Source organism: Onychostoma macrolepis, chromosome 11 (assembly GCF_012432095.1).
Source record: "Onychostoma macrolepis isolate SWU-2019 chromosome 11, ASM1243209v1, whole genome shotgun sequence".
In the NCBI taxonomy this organism is placed as follows: domain Eukaryota; kingdom Metazoa; phylum Chordata; class Actinopteri; order Cypriniformes; family Cyprinidae; genus Onychostoma; species Onychostoma macrolepis.
The window spans coordinates 24,383,064-24,401,972 of NC_081165.1; the positions used below are offsets into that span (position 1 = coordinate 24,383,064).

The following is an 18,909-nucleotide window of genomic DNA, read 5'->3' on the forward strand; positions in this document are numbered from 1 at the left end:
GCTACAGAGATGGAATCTGGGAAACGTATTCCAATAGCATGCAAAGGTATCAGGATGAAGTTAACCGTTAATTTAATTTCCCAAATTCCCAGTTAGTTTAGTATATACAACGGTTCAAATCACTGAGCAGGAGGGGGATCTGCACCCAGGCCAGTTCACAATGTTCTTTTCACAAACGCACGCACACCTACACACACACACACCCACACACACACACACACACACACACACACCCACACACACACAGTCATTAAGTCAGCTAAAATATGAAAATATCCATGGCCTTTAATTAACTCAATGAAATGTGTTACAAAATGCAATGGCACCACAGCGTCAGGAAAAGAGATGGCAATAGAAAGAGCGAGGAAGAGAGAAAGAGGGAAATAAGAGAAATAAGAAGAAGCTAAACCAATGGAATGAGAGTAAAATGAAGGGAGATATTGGTGATATTGTGTTTGGCATGCATAAAGTATGGTGAATATAGGCTTTTTTTTAGGCCTAATACATATGTCCCAGATTACAAAGTGACCTGTCCCAGATTATCAAATTCAGGCAGAATTTTTTGGGGGGGCACAAAAACACTTAATAGGTGTGGCATGTCTCCTCTGGGCATAATATCTACATTATTTCTTCTGGTGTGGTTAGAAAACATCTTAGGGATTTCAGAAAAATCTAATGTGTTGATCTAATGTGTTAGATAGATATCAAAATAAATCGCAGAAGTCAAAATTGCAAAAAATGTCCCAGATTACCCGAATTCACCCTACACGTTATTTGTGAGTCACTCAAGCGGAGGTGATCCTGTCAGATCGTCCATGCTTTGCGTGAGTACAGGTCGGCCAATTTCGTCCGTTAAAGTTAACCTTTTCAATTAACGCAGTCCCGGACAGTATGCAGGTATGCAGCCCTTACATATGCAGGTAAAATCGGAATTTCTCAAGTTATTGTTAAAAAAACAAGCTAACAGACTTCATAGCTAGCGTTAGTGAAGCGGTCAGGGGGATCTTTCTGCCACCACCGAAGCTCCGCCCACAGAAAAACGTCACAATGTTTACTAACAGGACATTGGATCACTCATTGGCTGCAGCTGCCGTTTCAACTGCCTAGTTTTTTCACGTCTTCTGATTTATTATAAAATAAATATTACAACAAATTTAGTACTTTATGGCACTAAAGTATAAAGTATAGCAAGTGCAGGAAGTCACAAAGTCACTTGTCATTTAAAGAAATAAATCAATAAGGCCAGATGACAGCCTATAATGCTGAATTATTTAAATACCTAAATACAAAATAAATAAGTTGGTATAATGTTCAATAATGCATTCAATATTTTGAAATGATTAGATTTAATTTAATAACCACATTTTTTAAGTTTTATCCAACACAGACTTGCTACTGTAGTTTTGTTAGTCTGAATTTAGTCTGAATCAGTTAATGCACAGCTCTATTTTGACATCGGCTCGTCAGGTGATTCATTCCGTTGCTGCTGTCAATCATAGCAGTGACTCGCGGCATGATTTAACGGATTCACTCGCATAAATTCGCTTTTGTCATTCCTGAAACAGTATATGTGGATATTTGGTCCTCTTAGACAAATAAAAATGTTCTCCAAATTGTTAATGGATTATGTAGAGGAACCGAGCAAAGGACGTTCCCCTTTCGGCACAGTACAGTTAACCAGAAATGACTGAGCTGGTTTATCTAAAACCAGGAAGTAAACCGGCATATGCACGATTACTTCCTGGTTTTAGATAAACCAGCTCAGTCAAGATTTTAAAAATGTGTTCGTGGCTATGAAGGTAAGATATTGATTATCAAGAATACCATTAAGAAGTCGTTGAAGAGATTAGCCTAAACAGTTACGATAGTGTTTATTTGTCAGCATTTAAATGTACAGTTATGCATCTGGGTACTTTCCTGGGATTACAAGACTCTGCATATAAAATTATATGTTCCTTAATAACACGAAACTGTATGTTAATGCCGCTGTCATTATTTACGGTGTTGCAATTATTTTTTTCTCAGATTCTGATAAGAATGAGGCATGAGAGGTTTCTGTGAGAGTCTACCTATATATAGCACATATAAAATGAGCTTCACCGGAAGATTACGAGCTGGCTTATCTTTATCCGGAAGCTCTAAAAAGCGCTCTGTGCATATGGTCAATTGACCTATCGGTAAGCCCCGCCCCCCTTAGTTACTGTTACTCCCTCGGACAAACAAACAGAGTTGCTCACTGTCTTTCAATGACAGCTGCAGTGTGAAAACCTTGTCCCACGATGTCCCAATTTTGGACACAGAAGGCCACCAAATGGGAATTAAATATTCCATGGAGGGATTTATAAAATATTTAAAAATAAATACGGTGGGTAACTCGAAGCGAGGGTTTACAAATCACAATGCAAGCGGGAGAAGTCTCATATTACGGTCGGTCATCACGATCGCGGATAACAACATGCAGGATCAACACTGTTCATGTATCGCAGGGTGCGATTAAATTTATGCACATTTAACCAGTTTAATATGGCGAGGCACTGAAATGTAGACTTTCGTTTATGTGTTTTTGACCTACACTGTACAAGAAGCGAGAACAGTCAGCTATTTAGGTTTGTACGTTAGCATAGACTCAATAACTTTAACGTTAGCTAGTTTTCGCCAGAGATACCTTGCTAAAGCACAAGATAACATTAACGTTCTGCTTGAGCAGATGAAAACTATAACTTAATAAGTGTATGACAACCAGAAAATGAACGTTTTTGTCTTCATTTGTATTGGGGTGAATACTTAGGGACATTTTGCTCTGTTTTGTTTGGATTCAGGAAATGTAATAAAATAAATTATATTGCCCATCCTCTCAGGATACCAGGAATCCGTGTTACAAGTACCCCAGGCACACCGTTTTTCCATTTTTGAAGCATAAACCTCATAAAATCGAGGCGAGCTTCGGATCTTCCAATGTTTCTCTATGGCGCTGAAACCTAAAGATGTCCGAGAGTTCCGCTCCCCGCGCAACTGATACTCGACTGCCATTGGCTAGTCTGTGTTCGAGGGGAGGGGCTTACCGATAGGTCAATTGAGGTCCCCATGGGTACAAAAGCTTATAAATCATGCTGAATGAGTTTTTTTGAGAAAGGAAAAATGCAGAACGTTTCCTGTGACGGGTGGGTTTAGGTGTAGGGTTTGTACAGTATAAAAACCATTACGCCTACGGAGAGTCCCTACAAGGATAGCTGACCAGACTCTGTGTGTGTGTGTGTGTGTGTGTGTGTGTGTGATACCGTTTCTAGGCATAGGTAAGCTAGGCGGTCGCCTAGAGCGCCACCAGCTGAAGGGGGCGCCAATGAGCGCACGTACTGCCACTACATTTTTATGAATTTTTTTTTTATTGCATATGAACATATAACAACAAGAGAAATACAACTTTGCATATAAATGCCATCAGTACACAAGATTACATGTAAAATAAAAATTAGCCAGAGGAAGAAAGAAAGCATAAAATAAATAAAACAACTAAAATAATGAAGATGGTACAGTTTACTTGTATATTTCAAATTTGCAGATAATGTTAGAAGTCCTGAGAGCTTTTTTGTTTTACATTTATATACCATATTAAAGTATTGTTTAAATTCGTTGATAAAAAAAAAAAAAATGGTTTACCACCCGACCACTTCATTTTGTGTAGGCCTATATGAAACTTCCCCGTTACAACCAGTAATTGAATAATATACGCTTTATCCTTTTCTATCCCATAATCATCAACATATATCATTATCTGCCGCTACATTTGAACAGGGTTGTGATCAAGAGTGGCACGGACACCCTGAAATATGATTGCCGCCCCCACTGTATCCCCCAACATCACTGGGCTAGAGGACTGTCATTCTGACGATGCCTGTATGCCATTGGATCAGAGCGCTGTCAATGCTGCCTCTGATTGTTGCATGCAAAGTTTGCATTTGGATTTGGAGCCCTCAACAATGCCATTAGATCAATGGGTTCTGTTTGGCAAGGTAAGGCTTTTTTTTTTGCCGTGCAAGTTCAAAGGCCAATTTAAAATATCGGTAGGCTAAATAAAAAGTTAACAAAATCAGTATTTTGTTTAGGCAGTTTTTGTGGCAGTCGAGAAATCATGTTTCATGTGAAACTGGTCTAAAAGTTGTGCGTTTTTGCGCCAATGCATTGTTAAAGGTTTAGTGTGTCATGTAATATTCCCATATAAAACTTTTACAGCCAATTAAAATCAATACAATTAAGATCAATACATACTTTATTAAATCGCTTTGTCAAATTTAACGCATCCTGACGGATCAAAGTGTCGAAATGCTGAATCAATTAATTCGCTTCCAAAAAAATAATAATAATAATAATAATTCGCTTCCAACAGCGCTTGAAAGGAGAAGCGTCACACATATAGAGGGCAGAGCGTCGCGTTATTTAAAGGGGAAGTTCACGCGTCAATGAGTAATAAAAGAACTACTAGCTGCATTCTGATTACTTTTATGTCACTGATAAGGCTTTTATAGGCCTATAGTTTGGGGTAACAAAATGTTTTATAGGTTTGACTTAAATAATAATGCAATAACTGACACAAAAACAACAAAACAATTGAACGCTAATAGGGATTTCGCCTAGGGCGTCAAAATGGATAGAAACGGCCCTGTGTGTGTGTGTGTGTTTTTGTGACAAATGAGGACATAAATTTGTATAATGACAAGGGTATGACAGGAGAAGGTGACTTTTCAGGACATTACCCCATGTCCCCACTTTTCAAATGTGTATTGAACATCTGAAAATGCAGAAAGTTTCCTGTAAGGGGTAGGTTTAGGTGTAGGGCAATAGAAAATACGGTTTGTACAGTATAAAAACCATTACGCCTATGGGATGTCCCCACTTTTCACAAAAACAAACGTGTGTGTGTGTGTGTCTTACTCTTCGCCCCCTCAACAAGTCAATATATACTGGGAACTCTTTCAACAGATTATTGTTAAAAAGGCTGACATACAGATGGAAAGGTTACACACATTAAAGACTGTCTTTTATCAAGTCATAATTAGAGAGTCAACATTCTATTCTAACTTTATTCAAAAATAGCTTTCAAACGGTTTTCATGAATTTCTTTAAAAAAAAAAAAGAAACAGACAGACAGTGGTAAAACAGTGCGATCAAATGTCTGAATAGCTCTTAACATTAATATCTCATTGGCATATTAGCCTGGTTACTCCAAAAAATAAATACAATTCTGAAACATCTAGAGCCTAAAATCTATATATTTTTTCCAAATAAAAAAAGTCTAAAGAAAAAAAAAAAGTAACCACCAATGAAGTACAGCATACATTTGTTGAAGGTGAATAAATTCTCCATGCTCTCAGCCGTGCCGCCAAAAATGTTTGCAACACAAATACCTTCATCTACTACACATGATCATAAATTTTACATCAGCACTTCCAAATGACAATTTACATGTGCTTCAAGTCCAGGGTTACAAGTGCACCAGAGCAGTGTCCTCAGACCAGTGTTGCACCGAAACATGTACCCAAATACTCCATTGTCCAGCCTTCCTCTCGTCTCTGAGAATAAACCAGAATCTCATTAGCACACAGAATACTGATTCATTATCAACACAGACACAACAGAGACTGTAATCGTACTTGGAATAAGATTCAACTAATACAAAAAGCACTTACATGGTACTAAAAGCAGGCTAAGGCAAACGATCACAGCCAGTGTAACACTACTTGTGGTGATTCCTTGGGCTCCGCTGTCATTGGGATCAACGTGATATTCATGTTCATGTTCATGGTGGTCCACTTCTTTGCACTTCGTGCTATGGTGAAATGAAAGAAAATTAATCGCATATCATTTCAGCAGCAAAATGTGATAGTTTAAACTCATCAGCAAGCAAAAATGCAGTGCATTGGACAATTTTGAGGGATGTTTTCACATTGCATGGTTAATAATCTAATTTAGTCTATCTAAAAAAATGAAATCGTTGGAAGTGGTGGAAGAGATGCCGTATGACTTACAGCTGCTTCTGTAAATACTGCTTGGTGGTCTCGCAGGCCTGTTTCTGCTTCTCTGCAGCAGTTTGGAGCTGTTTAGAAGCGAGGTGTAAAGCCTCACATGATGCCAACTCCTGGGCCTTCAGAGTCAAATTGTGCTCCAGGGCTTCAATCTGGTCTGAAATGATAATGACACACTCTCCTCAGACAATACAACTCGTAACGTTTTTCTATGTAATGCCAATAGTGTGTAGCCTCCCACAATGTTAGAGCTCCTCTTCAATCTCTCTTAACAATATGCCAAACATTCTTTGAGGAAAAAAGTCCTTTGGCTTATAAGGCAATGTCTAGGCACTGCGTAACTTATCAGTTAGTTTCTTAAAGGACCTCGGTGATGTCAGAGCACTATTTTGGGTCCTAGCTGGTAGCTGGCTGGTGTTGTTCGCTTGCTGCTTTGTCTCAAGTTTGACATTGGTGTTAAAATATGGTCTTGGTGTGAAACGTTTTTCTGGACATCACACCTATTCTGTTTTGTGAAAAGGTTTTCTGAAGTCAGCTAGCTTTTTTCAGATAGCCGCTTTATTAGGCAGGTAAAAGGGCCGAGCGAGGCGATTTTAATCAGTGTTTGCTACAGTCTCTTCATATCGCATGCTTTCAGGAGGTATTTCCTGCAGTTGTTTAGTGAGCCAGGAAATCCTTTGCAAATTAAACAATATTCTGGCTTTGAAATGTTCAATATAAATTTGGATAAACAGTGCTGTTCCCTGCTGAGAAAAAAAAAAAAAACTAACTTTAGGTGGCTTTATGGTCTTAGCAGGCTGGTTTTGGTTGGCCTTAGCTGACTTAAGTTGGCTTGAGATGGTCTTATCTACTGTAGGGCAAGATGCTCTCCCACCTGGCAAAGCTGACTTTAACTGATGCTCTCCAGTCTGGATTTAAAATGGTTTCCCAGCCTGGTTAAGCTGGTCTATAGTCTTCCAGTCTGGACAAGCTCTAACCTGGTCAGTCTGGTTGAAGATGATGTTGATAACCAACCAACAAATCAGTCCAGCCAGGCTGGGAGACCAGTTGAGGCCAGCAAACTTCAGATTAAGCTGTTTTTTAGATGAGTTAGGCAGTTATACTAAAAATAAATATGCAAAGATGTATCAAAAGTAACACTAAAAGCTTTCACATTTTCACAAAAAAAAAAAAGATTTCAAATAAATACTGTTCTTCTTTTGAACTTTCTATTCATCAAAGAATTTGAAACAAATATATATATTCACAGTCTATCCACAGAAATATGAAGCAGCACACTGTTCTCGACATCGATAATAATCAGACATGTTTCTTGAATCATGTGACATTGAAGACTGGAGTAATGGCTGCTAAAATTCAGCTTTGAATCACAGGAATAAGTTTAAAATGTGTTCATTTAAATTGTTTTCAATTCAAATGTTTCACAATATTACTGATGTTTAATCCAATAAATGCAGTCGTACTTCTTTCAAAAACATTAAGAATCCCAAACTTTTAAACAGCAGTGTAATTTTTACTTGCATTGAACTCAACAACATTTTCTGTGAATATAATGCATAAATGCACATGTATAGACAGGGCAAAGAAATCTGACCAAAAATAGAAGCAATACCACTAGTTACTGCGCTTCATGTTATTACAACAACCGCTGTAGAGAATTCCATGTCACAAACAAGCCTTTCCTATTTGTTGTCTCGTCCGAGTTTCTATGGTTACATGGGAAAATGCATCTAAGAATATCGTCAGAGAGAGAGAGAGGGAGAGAGCACTCCTTTCATGGCTGCTCTGATGAGAGGAAAAATTCTGACGTGAATTTTCCTACCTGTCTGCAGGCTGATTTCAGCAGTGAGGTTCTCCTTGATGAGTTTGTATTTTTCAACTTTGCTGTCCAAAACTGTGATGTTTTCATTCAGAATAGCCTATGGAGAAACAGAAGCTTAATTAAACACAAGTTCATAACCGGGGTGAGGTTCGGCTGTGGATGTTCGCACTAAGACATTAAGGTGTGGCTGTCAGATCTCACGGGCGTGTGAGTGAACGCCGACACCTCCAAAGGCCAAAAACAAGGCCACAAAAATCAAGTCAAAACCTCTTTGAATACAATTTAACACCCACGTTTTGGCAGAAACACAACAACCCAAGTAACAATGTGAAGATTATCAGGGAAAGTTTTTTTTTTTTTTTCCAGGAAGAGCTGAGATTGATATCCTGCCCCCTCAACGGGCAGGAGATGTGTTTAACAGTCGGATCATTTGATTTGGCATATATTTGCATAACTCTACAGATTTAACTCAACCTGACCTGTTCTCTACTTCCCGTTGGGGCTCATTATGTAAAACGAAACCGTTTCATATCTGAGTTTCGACTCAAACAAAACTTAAAGGTGTGCTTTTTTTTTCAAATCTGCATGTCACTACAACTTACTAAGGTTACGGCTAGAAGAAACCCAAACAAGAAGATAAACTCACAATTTCTTGCAGGCTGTCATTCAAAGAGATGTTCAGAGACTGTATTTGTTCCTTGTAATGGTCGATTTGCTTCTGCAAAGCGGTCTGGTTCCTCCATCCCTGTCTCACCAGGTCCTCAAGAGCTTTTCGGTCTTTGGTCCACACGACTTTTGCCCCTTCGTGTCTCTCCCTGAGGTCTTGCATCTCCGTCCGACACTGACTGGCTCCTTTCATCTCAGGCGAGGTGGCCCATACCACAATAATGATAAGAGAAATGATGGACCACAGGGCCAGGCAGGCGATCACGATATTACGTGTAGTCTGAGAAGATTTGGAGCTGGTCATCCTGAGGCACGCAGGCTGGAGATGTCCGAGAAGAACAAGCTGGTGGGTGCGAGTCTGACGAGAGACTGTCTTCTAAGTGAAATGAAACTTTTAAAGCCTGGGTTTCCCCTCCAAGCTCAGCTCAGGAAAGGGGAGTGGCTCTGCTCCTGTGATGGGACCTGCCGTTCAGTTCCTCAGCTCTCCAAACACATGGATTGCTGCAACGTGACATCAGCTAGAGGTTATCCTCGCCGTTAGTGGGAAAAACCAAAAGTCGCCTCCCTCCTGTTTTTTCTGAAAGACCGTGTTTCAGTTTCCATTCCTCGGTTCTGGGGAGTGTCCTGGCAGTGGTCCCGGATCTTAGGAGAGCGTGTTACCCCTGCTAGGACTTATTCTGAGCATTTTTAACAGGAGCAACTCAGTGTTTCCTGAACTTTTGCCAAGAGTGTCCATGCCCCTTTGAGTCACACCAACTCACACATACAGCAGCTTTTAGGAGGACTGACTGTATGAAATCTTCTGTTTATCTCTATATAGATAATATCTGTCACTCTTTATATAGTAGACTGTCTGATATGTAAATATTAAAACCTCATAGACCTCACCCTCAAGCGTCCTCGGCCGGTTTAAGAGCAGCACTTCAGAGCTGGTTTTGAGTTAGAACGGACCTTCGAAATTCTGCTGCTCAGTGTTTCCAGCGAGTGATGAGTCATCAGTTGGAGTGTGCTTACATAATTCTGAAGGGTGGCGGCTGCTTCCATGGGCCATGGCCCCCTTGTATTGAATTCCTGCGCTTGAATTATGAACTCTTACAAGATTCTATTGCATTGTGAAATAGATTTAGTCAGACTTGGGGAGATTAATAGCATTTGGCGGTTTTGCACAGTTTTGGGGTGGAAGATTATTCATTGTCGCATCCATCCATCTATTCATTTTCCAAACTACTTCATTTAATTAAATAAAATGTACAATATACCAAAGGTAAAGTTTTAACCCTATAAAGTCTACTGCATCATATTTGATAGGAACATTTGTAAGGCCTCTATAAAGGATCAACATGATGAAAAGTTTGCTGCAAGTAAAATTCCTTATAATTGTAAAAATATCCACCTTCAGGTCATACGTGTGTAATTTTGTTGTGAAATCTTTACTAAGTAAACATGAGAATAAATGTTATATTGCTAGTTACAAGATTAACACTTACTAGACTAAAAAACTTATTTGAGTCTCCATACATAATTTTCAGATAAATCATCAAAATGTGAGCTTCAGATATGATACAACAGGTTTTTGAGCAACGTTAACGCAATCTTATCGTACTGCATTGCACTGTTTTGCTTCCACAATAAAATCTAAGATCTTTGCTCATAAAACTAATTTAAATATAATCTAACTAAAACGTATTATTGGTAGATATAGAGCAACAACTGTTATTTATAACACTTACAACTAATATATTCATTGATTTATATTACAAGCTAAGAAAAATCTTACTTTTTGGCCATACAAATATCAGCAACTGCACAAAATTGCATCCTTTTTTTGGTGTAATTTTATGTAAACTATTATTTTATATATCAGTACAGGGTTCATAAATGAAATGCTGGCAACACCCATCCATCTTTCCACAGGGTTCATAAATGAAATGCTGGCAACACCCAGCCATCTTTCCACATTACTCTTATCCTTTGTTTCCATTTAAAATTTGCATGTGTACATTGACAACGTCAAGATCTACTCTCTGCTGTAAGCCCAGCCAGCGAGAGCAAAGCGCTCTGAAAGGCATTTTGCACCAGTGCTCGGACTCACTCACTAACCTAATGAATTTGAACTCCAGATTCCTAGATTCCATTTGTATCTATTCTGGGCAGAAAACATCAGGTTCAGATTCCAGATTCTGAAACTCACAGTGAGTTTGTACACATGTTCTTATTTAATGTTCTGTTAATTATTAATAATGGAGAAGATGAAAAATACAACAACTGGTGCATTCACAAGACATACAGAGAATGCATATGAAGGGCAACTGAGTATATGAGTGTGTTTGTATCTCTCTCTTTTTGTTCTAAAACATAATTTTATCATAGTCAGTCATAAAATATTAATAACTGGTACCATAAATCATGCCAGACTGTATAATGATATATGCGTAGCACTGATATATAACAGAAATGTCAAGAATTGACAGAAATGTTCTGTAGTGTGACATATAGCCTATGCATTATTATCTATCAACTAACATTTCTAATTCTCGTGTAATTACTATACTTTTAATCAAATCATATTTATTTTGAGACTACATGGAACATCTGTAGGCTACTTTTAAAAATGAATATCAAACCAGAGGACTATTTGATCGCAATAAAGCCGGATCTAGCATGTCGTTTATGTGACATGATCCGGGTTTAATTACGTTTTATGTAAACGATGACTGATGAAGATGGGTGATAAATGGACTGTAACAAGGTCGTGCTTGTTCAAACGTGCTCTTTTTGTGGTCAGACTCTTGGAAAATCCAAACAAACCCTCAGCAAATAATTGCAAATTATTGCAAAATGTAGTTAGCAGCTATATTGCTGTCACACCCGTGGACGTTTTGTTGTGTTTTCATTCCCCATGTGCTCTGTGTGACCTACTTTTTCCTCATGTTTGATTGTGTCATGATGTTCAGGTGTGTCTAGTCGTTATCCTCATTTGCATTCCCCATATCAGTCTCGTATATGTATACGTGTGTTTGCTGCCTGCCTATGATGGATTACCCTTATGTGGATTATTAAAGACTGTTTATCGTTATTCTTCTGTTTCGTGCATTCACTCCTGCACCACACCGTGACAATTGCTTTCTCTATCAACCCCAGAAATGAAGTAATCATATTCTGGGTTATTAGATTTAGCACATGAATAGAGATTGCTTGCACAGAAGCTGTGAGCCTGCTAGAGTAATATCGACATAGAAGAGCAACCGGCTCACGTGTGAAAAGTAAGAAAAGATTCTGGTACTAAAGAACATGCCATCTTTCCGTTAGAAAAGCAAAATGTACGGTAACACTTTATTTTAAGGACTGATTCTCACTATTAACAAGCATGCATATTACTAGCATATTGGCTGTTTATAAAGCACATATTAAAGGCTCATTCTGCATGACCATAATTAGATTCTCCATAACTAAACTTAACAATTATCTTACTAACTATTAATAGGCAGCAAATTAAGAGTTTATTGAGGCAAAAGTACTAGTTAATAGTAGGGCTGGGTATTGACACAAATTTCTATTCACAAGCCTGCGATTCGATTCTGATCTCGATTCGATTCGATATCGATTATTTTGGATATATATCAGGTACAATACATGACAAATTTTCTCAAGGAAAAAAATCTCTCAACTAATGCTGTAAAATATGCATGGGACTCGGCTGGTGCTACATTGTAATGTTCTGGGTTAAAATGAACTGATTTGCATACAAAGAAATTACACAAGTTATAATTACATAATTATATTTCCACTCCAATTGTTTTTTTTTGTTTGTTTATTTTTTATATAAATTTAAATGGTGGCTGTCATAAAAACTTGACAGATTTATTCAAACATAAAGATTATTAATTATAGAGTATAATGAATATGTTATATGGTGCATATATTTAATGATTTTTCTAGCTGACTAATGAGTTCATTGTCACCTAATATATATTTTTTTCTGAGATAAATGTGACCTTATGTGATGTTTAGGCTACAAGCTGTTATATTGACATCTTTCTGCAGTTGAAACACTGATTGAGACAAGATACGGATTTCGGTAAGTTGTACCCTTTCTTTTAACATACATGATGTTTATTGATGTTTATTTTGTGCTATAACTAATATTAAAGCTGAGGAGATGATCATTCACGCGTGCTTCGCGCTGCCGCTTCTCTTGAACTGAGGCACTACAGCGATCTCTCACTCCACATTACTGACACAAACTCAAAAAAGTCAGAACTGTGAGATAAAAAGTCACAATTACCTATTTATTTATGCATTATTATTATCTGCATGTATCATTTTCTGGGGTCATGACCCCATCATTTGCACCCTCCCTCCAGCAGTTTTATTTCTCCTGAGAGACTCGTGTAACTATACACGAGTCCTACAGGAAGCAGGTTTATACAGACAGCCAAACTTCAACAGCTCTCACCCAAGTTGACTTATAATAAAACCATGGATCTTAACATAAAATGCAACATAAAGCTGTTTCCACTTCTGTATCTGACACTGCACTGTAAGTGTTTTAAACTCATATTTCTCTTTAAATATTTTAAGTTTGTTATCTGATGTTTAAATAAACATATTGCTGTTTTTAATTTTTTTAACTGTTTTTTTAATTTTTATTTTTTTAATGTTTATTACTACTGAGTTATTTTTACTACTTTTAAGCATTATATACTCATGAGTTTATTTGAAATATATATATATATACATTTTTTTTTTTTTTAAGTTCTCATGACTTTCCAATTTTACCAAACACTGATAATATTGAGAATATTCATGATCTGAATATATTTCTTCATTATTTACTTTATATAAACGTTTCACTGTGCATGTAATTTCAGGCTTTTTATGGAAGACTTCATTGAACGTCTCTGTGCAGCAGGGGCAAAATGCCACACTGAGCTGCCCCCTGATGCCCAACAGCAGCAAAGGGGTTTTGACCTGGTATAGACAGACTGCATGGCACGGGCCACAGCTGATCCTGTCCTACAATATCACCAACACTTCACAGGTGCGCTACGGCACGGGACTGGACCACAGCAGATACGCCGTCTTAACCAGGGAAGGGTTAAACCCTCGACACCTCTTACAAATCATCACAACTTTACTAAATGACACTGGAACTTATTATTGCAGTTTTTCTGACAAAAACCAAATGAAAAAAGTATGACAACTGAATGCAAATGCTGTATTATATAATATGTTTTAAGATATAAACTGATCTTAAATGCATCATTGTGCAAATGAACTGTATTTATGGAAAACAATAAACTTTTTAATACTATATCATGTGTCCTATTTTCCATCACGAAAGCTATCTTTTTAATGTTCAAATATTTCTGGCTTGCATTGCAAAACCTGCAAACTTTGCTCTAATTGGATTAGTTGGCTCCCAGGAGATCTTTGCAGAAGTGCTGGCAGTGTTGTGATAGAACGAGCATCTGTCTGTGCCAGTAAACCAACGGCTCTTTCCTGTTTTTATGTCCCTCTTAACCGAATAACAGTCAAATATGTTTTTAGCACACTGATACTTTATGGTGTATAACAAAAAAGAAAAACAATATTTTCTTTTCAGCGTATCATGGGAAAAATTAATAAACACAAATAGCAATTGTGTACTTGCATACTGTCTGCACTTCAGATAATCTTTACATTCCAGTGAAAAGAAGTTAATCCAATATTATATTATATTGTATTATATTATATTACATTATATTACAGAAGTCAAACTAGCAAAGCACTGCATCTGTGGATAAAAAGATAAAAGATATAAAATGTATAAAAACTATGTAGACAAAAATAAAATAATATAAATAATAAAAACTACAAAACACGTAAACGATAATTGAAGTAAAATTAAATATGAAAAACATTCTCAATTATGTAGTTTAACTTGTAATGTACTAAAATAGAAACTGAAATAAAAAATTTGTGGACAAAAATAAAATAATAAAAATTACAAAACACAACAAAATGACTAAATCTTTAACTAAAATTGAAAAGAAAATGGAAAGTATGAAATAAAATTGACTAATTAAATAATAAATAAAATTATTAGCTCTCAGTGATAGTAAAATGAAACCGCTGCAAACACCACTATTAATTTTATAATATATATTAAAATACATTTTTAAAGATTTCTGTTAATATTAAAAACATGAATTTCCTAAAAACATGAATTTCCTCATCTACCCTGTGAAGGAATCAACAGTGTAATGCTTGATTGCTTTAAAATGGACCATCTGCACGCGGCATATGAGCACATGGGACGTTCTTCCTTCAACCGTCAACCTCAACCTTCATAAGAGTCAACACTGAATCAAATCAAGCTTCACTGACTCTAGAGGGAAACTATATCTCAGACAGCATTCGCTCACCCACTATACATACAAAGAAATTCAATGAAACAGAAAAGAAATGAACAACAGTAGAAAGGCAACTAGTGTGGTTATCATTATCATCTCTCTTCTTCTGCTGCGGTGAGACTTTAATGCCAAAATCCATTAAATCAATGAATGTCTTGATCGTGTAGCTCATTGCAGATTTCTATTACAGCATTGCTTCAGGTGAGAAGGACCCGATGAACCAGATGTTTAGCAGAGGACTTCGACTTATCGTGGAAGGTAAGAGATGCTTTCAGGAAGTTTAGAAATGTGCTTTTGCTGCTCAGTTTCTGCTCATCATTACCATGTTTTTCAGTTCCTCGCATCCGTGTTGATCGCCAGGCGACTCCGAAAGTGCATATTCTTCTCCCTGCTGGAGTTCAGAAGCAGCGTTCAGAGAGAGTGATGCTGGCGTGTGTCATCACCGGCTTACAGTCTAAAGCGGTGAGGATCACATGGAAGGTAAACGGAGCAACAGGTCTGAAAAACCGCACCAGCTCTCCACAAGTGCACCGAGAGCCTGGAGGCACATTCTCGGCCGTGGGACTGTACTCGGTTCTGGCTCAGAAATGGAGTGGTGAGAATAGGTACAGGTGTGAGGTGACATACAAAGCAGCGTTTCACTATGATAAGGCAGAGTCGTCTCTCTGCAGTCCTCCTGAGGGACTGTAATTGCATGAGATCCATCTGCTGACCGCTGAGCTGGAGAAAAATCTGAAGAGACAACATCTTGTTAAAAGAATTCAGAATTGTTGTATTGTCACATTATTTTGATGATGATGACCTCCCAAATTGTCATTATAGCTGATGCATTTAGACATTTAATGCAATAGTTTTTAGGTGAACAGCAAAATAAAATACTAATGATACATATAAACATGTAATGATTTATATAAAAACAGGCTTCATTTCTTTAAACATAGTATTATTATTATCTTAAATTTGCCATCAAAACTGACTGTATATACTGTTTGGTTTTGTTTCATTATTGTTTCTTTGGTTAGCTAGCCACATTATTCTGTTTTAATGCGAAGCAAACAATTAAAGTTTCAATTAAAAATTTTAATAATAAAATCTGTAAACTGTTTTAAAAGAATTCAGAATGTTTGTATTGTCTCATTATTTTCACAATATTTTCTCACTACAGCAGATGCATTTGGACGTTTTTCTTGTGTAGTTCTCATTATTCTAAATGATTATTCTAATTAGGCTGATTAATTACTCAGATACAGTGGTTTTAAATCGAATCAGCATAAAACGTAAACATTATTATTATATTATATTATTATTATTAAGCAAAATATATATACATATATATATATATATATATTATTGTTATTGTACAGTGCAATCTTCCTACACAATGATAATAAAGAAATCTGTATAATAGCTATTTTATATATTTAATATGCTATATATTTACACATCCAACAATGCCTCATACAGGCTATATAATAACTTTTTTTAGAAAAACGCAACTATTTTTAGAGACCTATTTGATGTTTGATGTCCACCTTTCAATATTTAAAAAAAGGATGCAAAAAAATGCCACAAAAGTTGATTGTTCAGTCCTACCATCCAACAGTGGCCCATGTGCAGACATCAGTGTGTGTGGTGTGCAGTTAACTGATGAATCACAAGAGGGCGCGAGAGGTTTAAAGTAAGACCTGTTTACTGAAAACTTCAATAAAAGGTCATGAGAAGGGCAGTTCAGAGGCACAGAGGCTTCTTGCTTTCAGAAACAGTTGGCGTGCCACTTGCTCCTTTCTCTTCTTTTCAAAACTTCTTCAAGTCTAACTGGAATAGTATTAGGATAATATAATAAACATGCCTAATCAGTTTCTCCTTTGACTCCAATGGCAAAAATGTTCCTAACGTGAGCTGGAAAAAACAAAAGCAGATTTCCGAGATGTATTCGTTCAAATGGGTTTGTAATCAATTGTCCAATTATATTTGTTTAAAATGGGAAACAACATAAGTCAGTAACTTATGCTTTCCTAGAAAATCATGAGTCATGAGTCCAGCCCTTCACTCTAAAAAAAATGGTGCTATATAGCACTAAAAGTGGTTCTTTGGCTCGTAATCATATAGGCTGTATAGCACCAAATCTTGGTGCTTCAGTGGTTCTTCAGCAGTTCTTAGCGGTTCTTTGGCATGACTGAGGGGCTATATGGCACCGCTACCATATACAGAACCTGTTAAGCTCCTGTATGGTTCTTCAGCGGTTCTTGAGTGGTTCTTTGGTGTGATTAAGGTGCTATATAGCACCACTGCCATACAAAGAACCTGTTTAGCCCCTTTAAAGGTTCTTTACGAGCCAAAGAACCACTGTTGGTACTGTTTAGCACCATTTTTGTTGAAGAAATGCAATGCAGTATGGCACCTCTTATTAGCACCAAAAGTGGTTCCCCTATGATTACTAGCCAAGAACCACTTTTAGTGCTATATAGCACCATTATTTTTTTATAGAGTGTTGTTGATAAATTACAAAGATGCTATTTAGAGCTTTAAAATATAATGAATATGTGATATAGTGCATATATTTAGCAAAATGTTCATTATTAGAGTTCAGTTTTCTAGTCAACTATCAAGTTTATGGACATTGCATAAGGTATGATGTTACACCATATTGTTTTACGAGTTGTTTTCTTGATATTTTTTGTGATTTAAACACTGACTGAGCCATTACATGAGATATGAGACATTTCAGTAAGTTGTTCTGTTTCTTTCAGCATACCTTCTGATGTTCATTCATGTTTGCTTCGTGCTGTGACTAGTAGAAAAGATGAAGAGATGATCAGTTCATGAGCTGAGATCCGTCACGGTACATTTAAAGCTGAGACTTTGTTTCATATCAGAAGTGACAAAACACAAAACTCATTGCAAATTATTAGATGGGAGATGGCATTTGTCACGCGTCAACCAAAAACAGCATCGATATCGGTTCATAAAAATAAGAACTGATTAATATCTAGTGATCAATATTTCAACCTAGCCTTAAAAACACATTTTATCGGCATCACTTTTATAAATGAATGCATCAATGGGAACATCTAATAGATACTATAGAGTTGGCGTCTGATGCTCAGACCGTAGGCTGATGATCAGGGAAGTAGGCCAGCAGTGCTGAGTATGCAGCTATAGTTCTGCTGACTTGACTACACTGAAGTGTGACACATGGAGACCTGTTTACCAGCACTCCATCTGAAGCATAAAGAATGTCTATTAAAAGTTGCAAACGATGTTTGTTTTTTTGTTTTTTTACATTTCCGTGCTGCTGTGTGCATGCACGCGCGTGTTTGTTCTGGTGTATTTTTTATAGTCTACTTGGAGAAAACCTACTGTACAAACTAGAACAGGGTTTAAATATTTACATGGCTAGAGGAACAATAGCTTTTGGTACTTGTTTACAGCCTAAATGACTAATCTAGTGAACATCAGTGGCGTAGCGATTCAGAAATGTTGTCAGATGAGTGGAGGTCCTGTTCGACAGGTTCCTCTCTCTCTCTGTTTTGAAGGACATGCCTCCACATGCCTCGGAATAACCTACAGAATAAATCTGACCAACATCATTCACTGGAATGACATAAAAATCAATTTTTATCTTTCCATCCAGCAAAAATGCCTGATATTTCCTTTATATAAATCACTAAACATATTATTTTTATTGTTATTATTATTGTTATTGTTGTATATAAAAACTGGTAAAGGTTTGGGACCTTTTCTGTTTTTTAAAACAAGTCTCTTATGCTCACCAAGGCTGCATTTATTTGATCAAAATACAGTAAAACAATAATATATTAATTACAATAATAATATTAAATACATATTATTTTAATTTAAAATAAATTTCATTCCATTTGAATATATTTGAATATATAATTTATTCAGCATCATTACTCCAGTCTTCAGTGCTCAAGATACGTTTCTTATTATTATCAGTGTTGAAAACAGTGGCTGACTGTTTTTTAGGATTTTTTATTTTATT

At 36.8% G+C, this 18,909-nt stretch overlaps 2 protein-coding genes across 6 annotated transcripts; one reads left to right on the forward strand and one right to left on the reverse strand.

The window, feature by feature from the left end:
- The first annotated feature begins 1,747 nt into the window (after positions 1-1,747).
- si:ch211-1a19.2 (uncharacterized protein LOC100142650 homolog) lies at positions 1,748-15,991 on the forward strand. Of its 5 annotated transcripts, XM_058792208.1 has the most exons (5): positions 1,748-1,799; positions 3,793-4,010; positions 12,553-12,586; positions 15,094-15,161; positions 15,238-15,991. In XM_058792208.1, the coding sequence occupies exons 2-5, from the start codon at positions 3,992-3,994 to the stop codon at positions 15,591-15,593; spliced, it is 477 nt and encodes a 158-aa protein (XP_058648191.1). In that variant the 5' UTR covers positions 1,748-1,799; positions 3,793-3,991; the 3' UTR covers positions 15,594-15,991. The 5 variants fall into 5 exon arrangements, with proteins under 5 accessions (XP_058648191.1, XP_058648190.1, XP_058648192.1 ...); XM_058792207.1 differs by lacking the exon at positions 1,748-1,799 and having other exon boundaries at positions 3,390-4,010; XM_058792209.1 differs by lacking the exon at positions 1,748-1,799 and having other exon boundaries at positions 3,394-4,010; positions 12,520-12,586; positions 15,238-15,989.
- Positions 5,065-12,973, reverse strand: si:ch211-1a19.3 (uncharacterized). Its single transcript, XM_058792205.1, has 5 exons — positions 8,489-12,973; positions 7,843-7,939; positions 6,024-6,177; positions 5,685-5,824; positions 5,065-5,567 (listed from the first exon to the last, which is right to left on the reverse strand). Coding segments are annotated over exons 1-5 (717 nt in total). The 5' UTR covers positions 8,813-12,973; the 3' UTR covers positions 5,065-5,565.
- Positions 15,992-18,909: the final 2,918 nt, after the last annotated feature.

Coding starts and splice junctions, on each gene's coding strand:
- si:ch211-1a19.2 (XM_058792206.1), top strand. CDS start 14,956: ATGAACAACAGTAGAAAGGCAACTAGTGTGGTTATCATTATCATCTCT. Junction 15,018..15,093: donor ATCTCTCTTCTTCTGCTGCG/GTGAGACTTTAA, acceptor TTTCTATTACAG/CATTGCTTCAGGTGAGAAGG. Junction 15,162..15,237: donor ACTTCGACTTATCGTGGAAG/GTAAGAGATGCT, acceptor CATGTTTTTCAG/TTCCTCGCATCCGTGTTGAT.
- si:ch211-1a19.3 (XM_058792205.1), bottom strand. CDS start 8,812: ATGACCAGCTCCAAATCTTCTCAGACTACACGTAATATCGTGATCGCC. Junction 6,178..7,842: donor TGAAATCAGCCTGCAGACAG/GTAGGAAAATTC, acceptor TTATCATTTCAG/ACCAGATTGAAGCCCTGGAG. Junction 5,825..6,023: donor CAGTATTTACAGAAGCAGCT/GTAAGTCATACG, acceptor ATTTCACCATAG/CACGAAGTGCAAAGAAGTGG.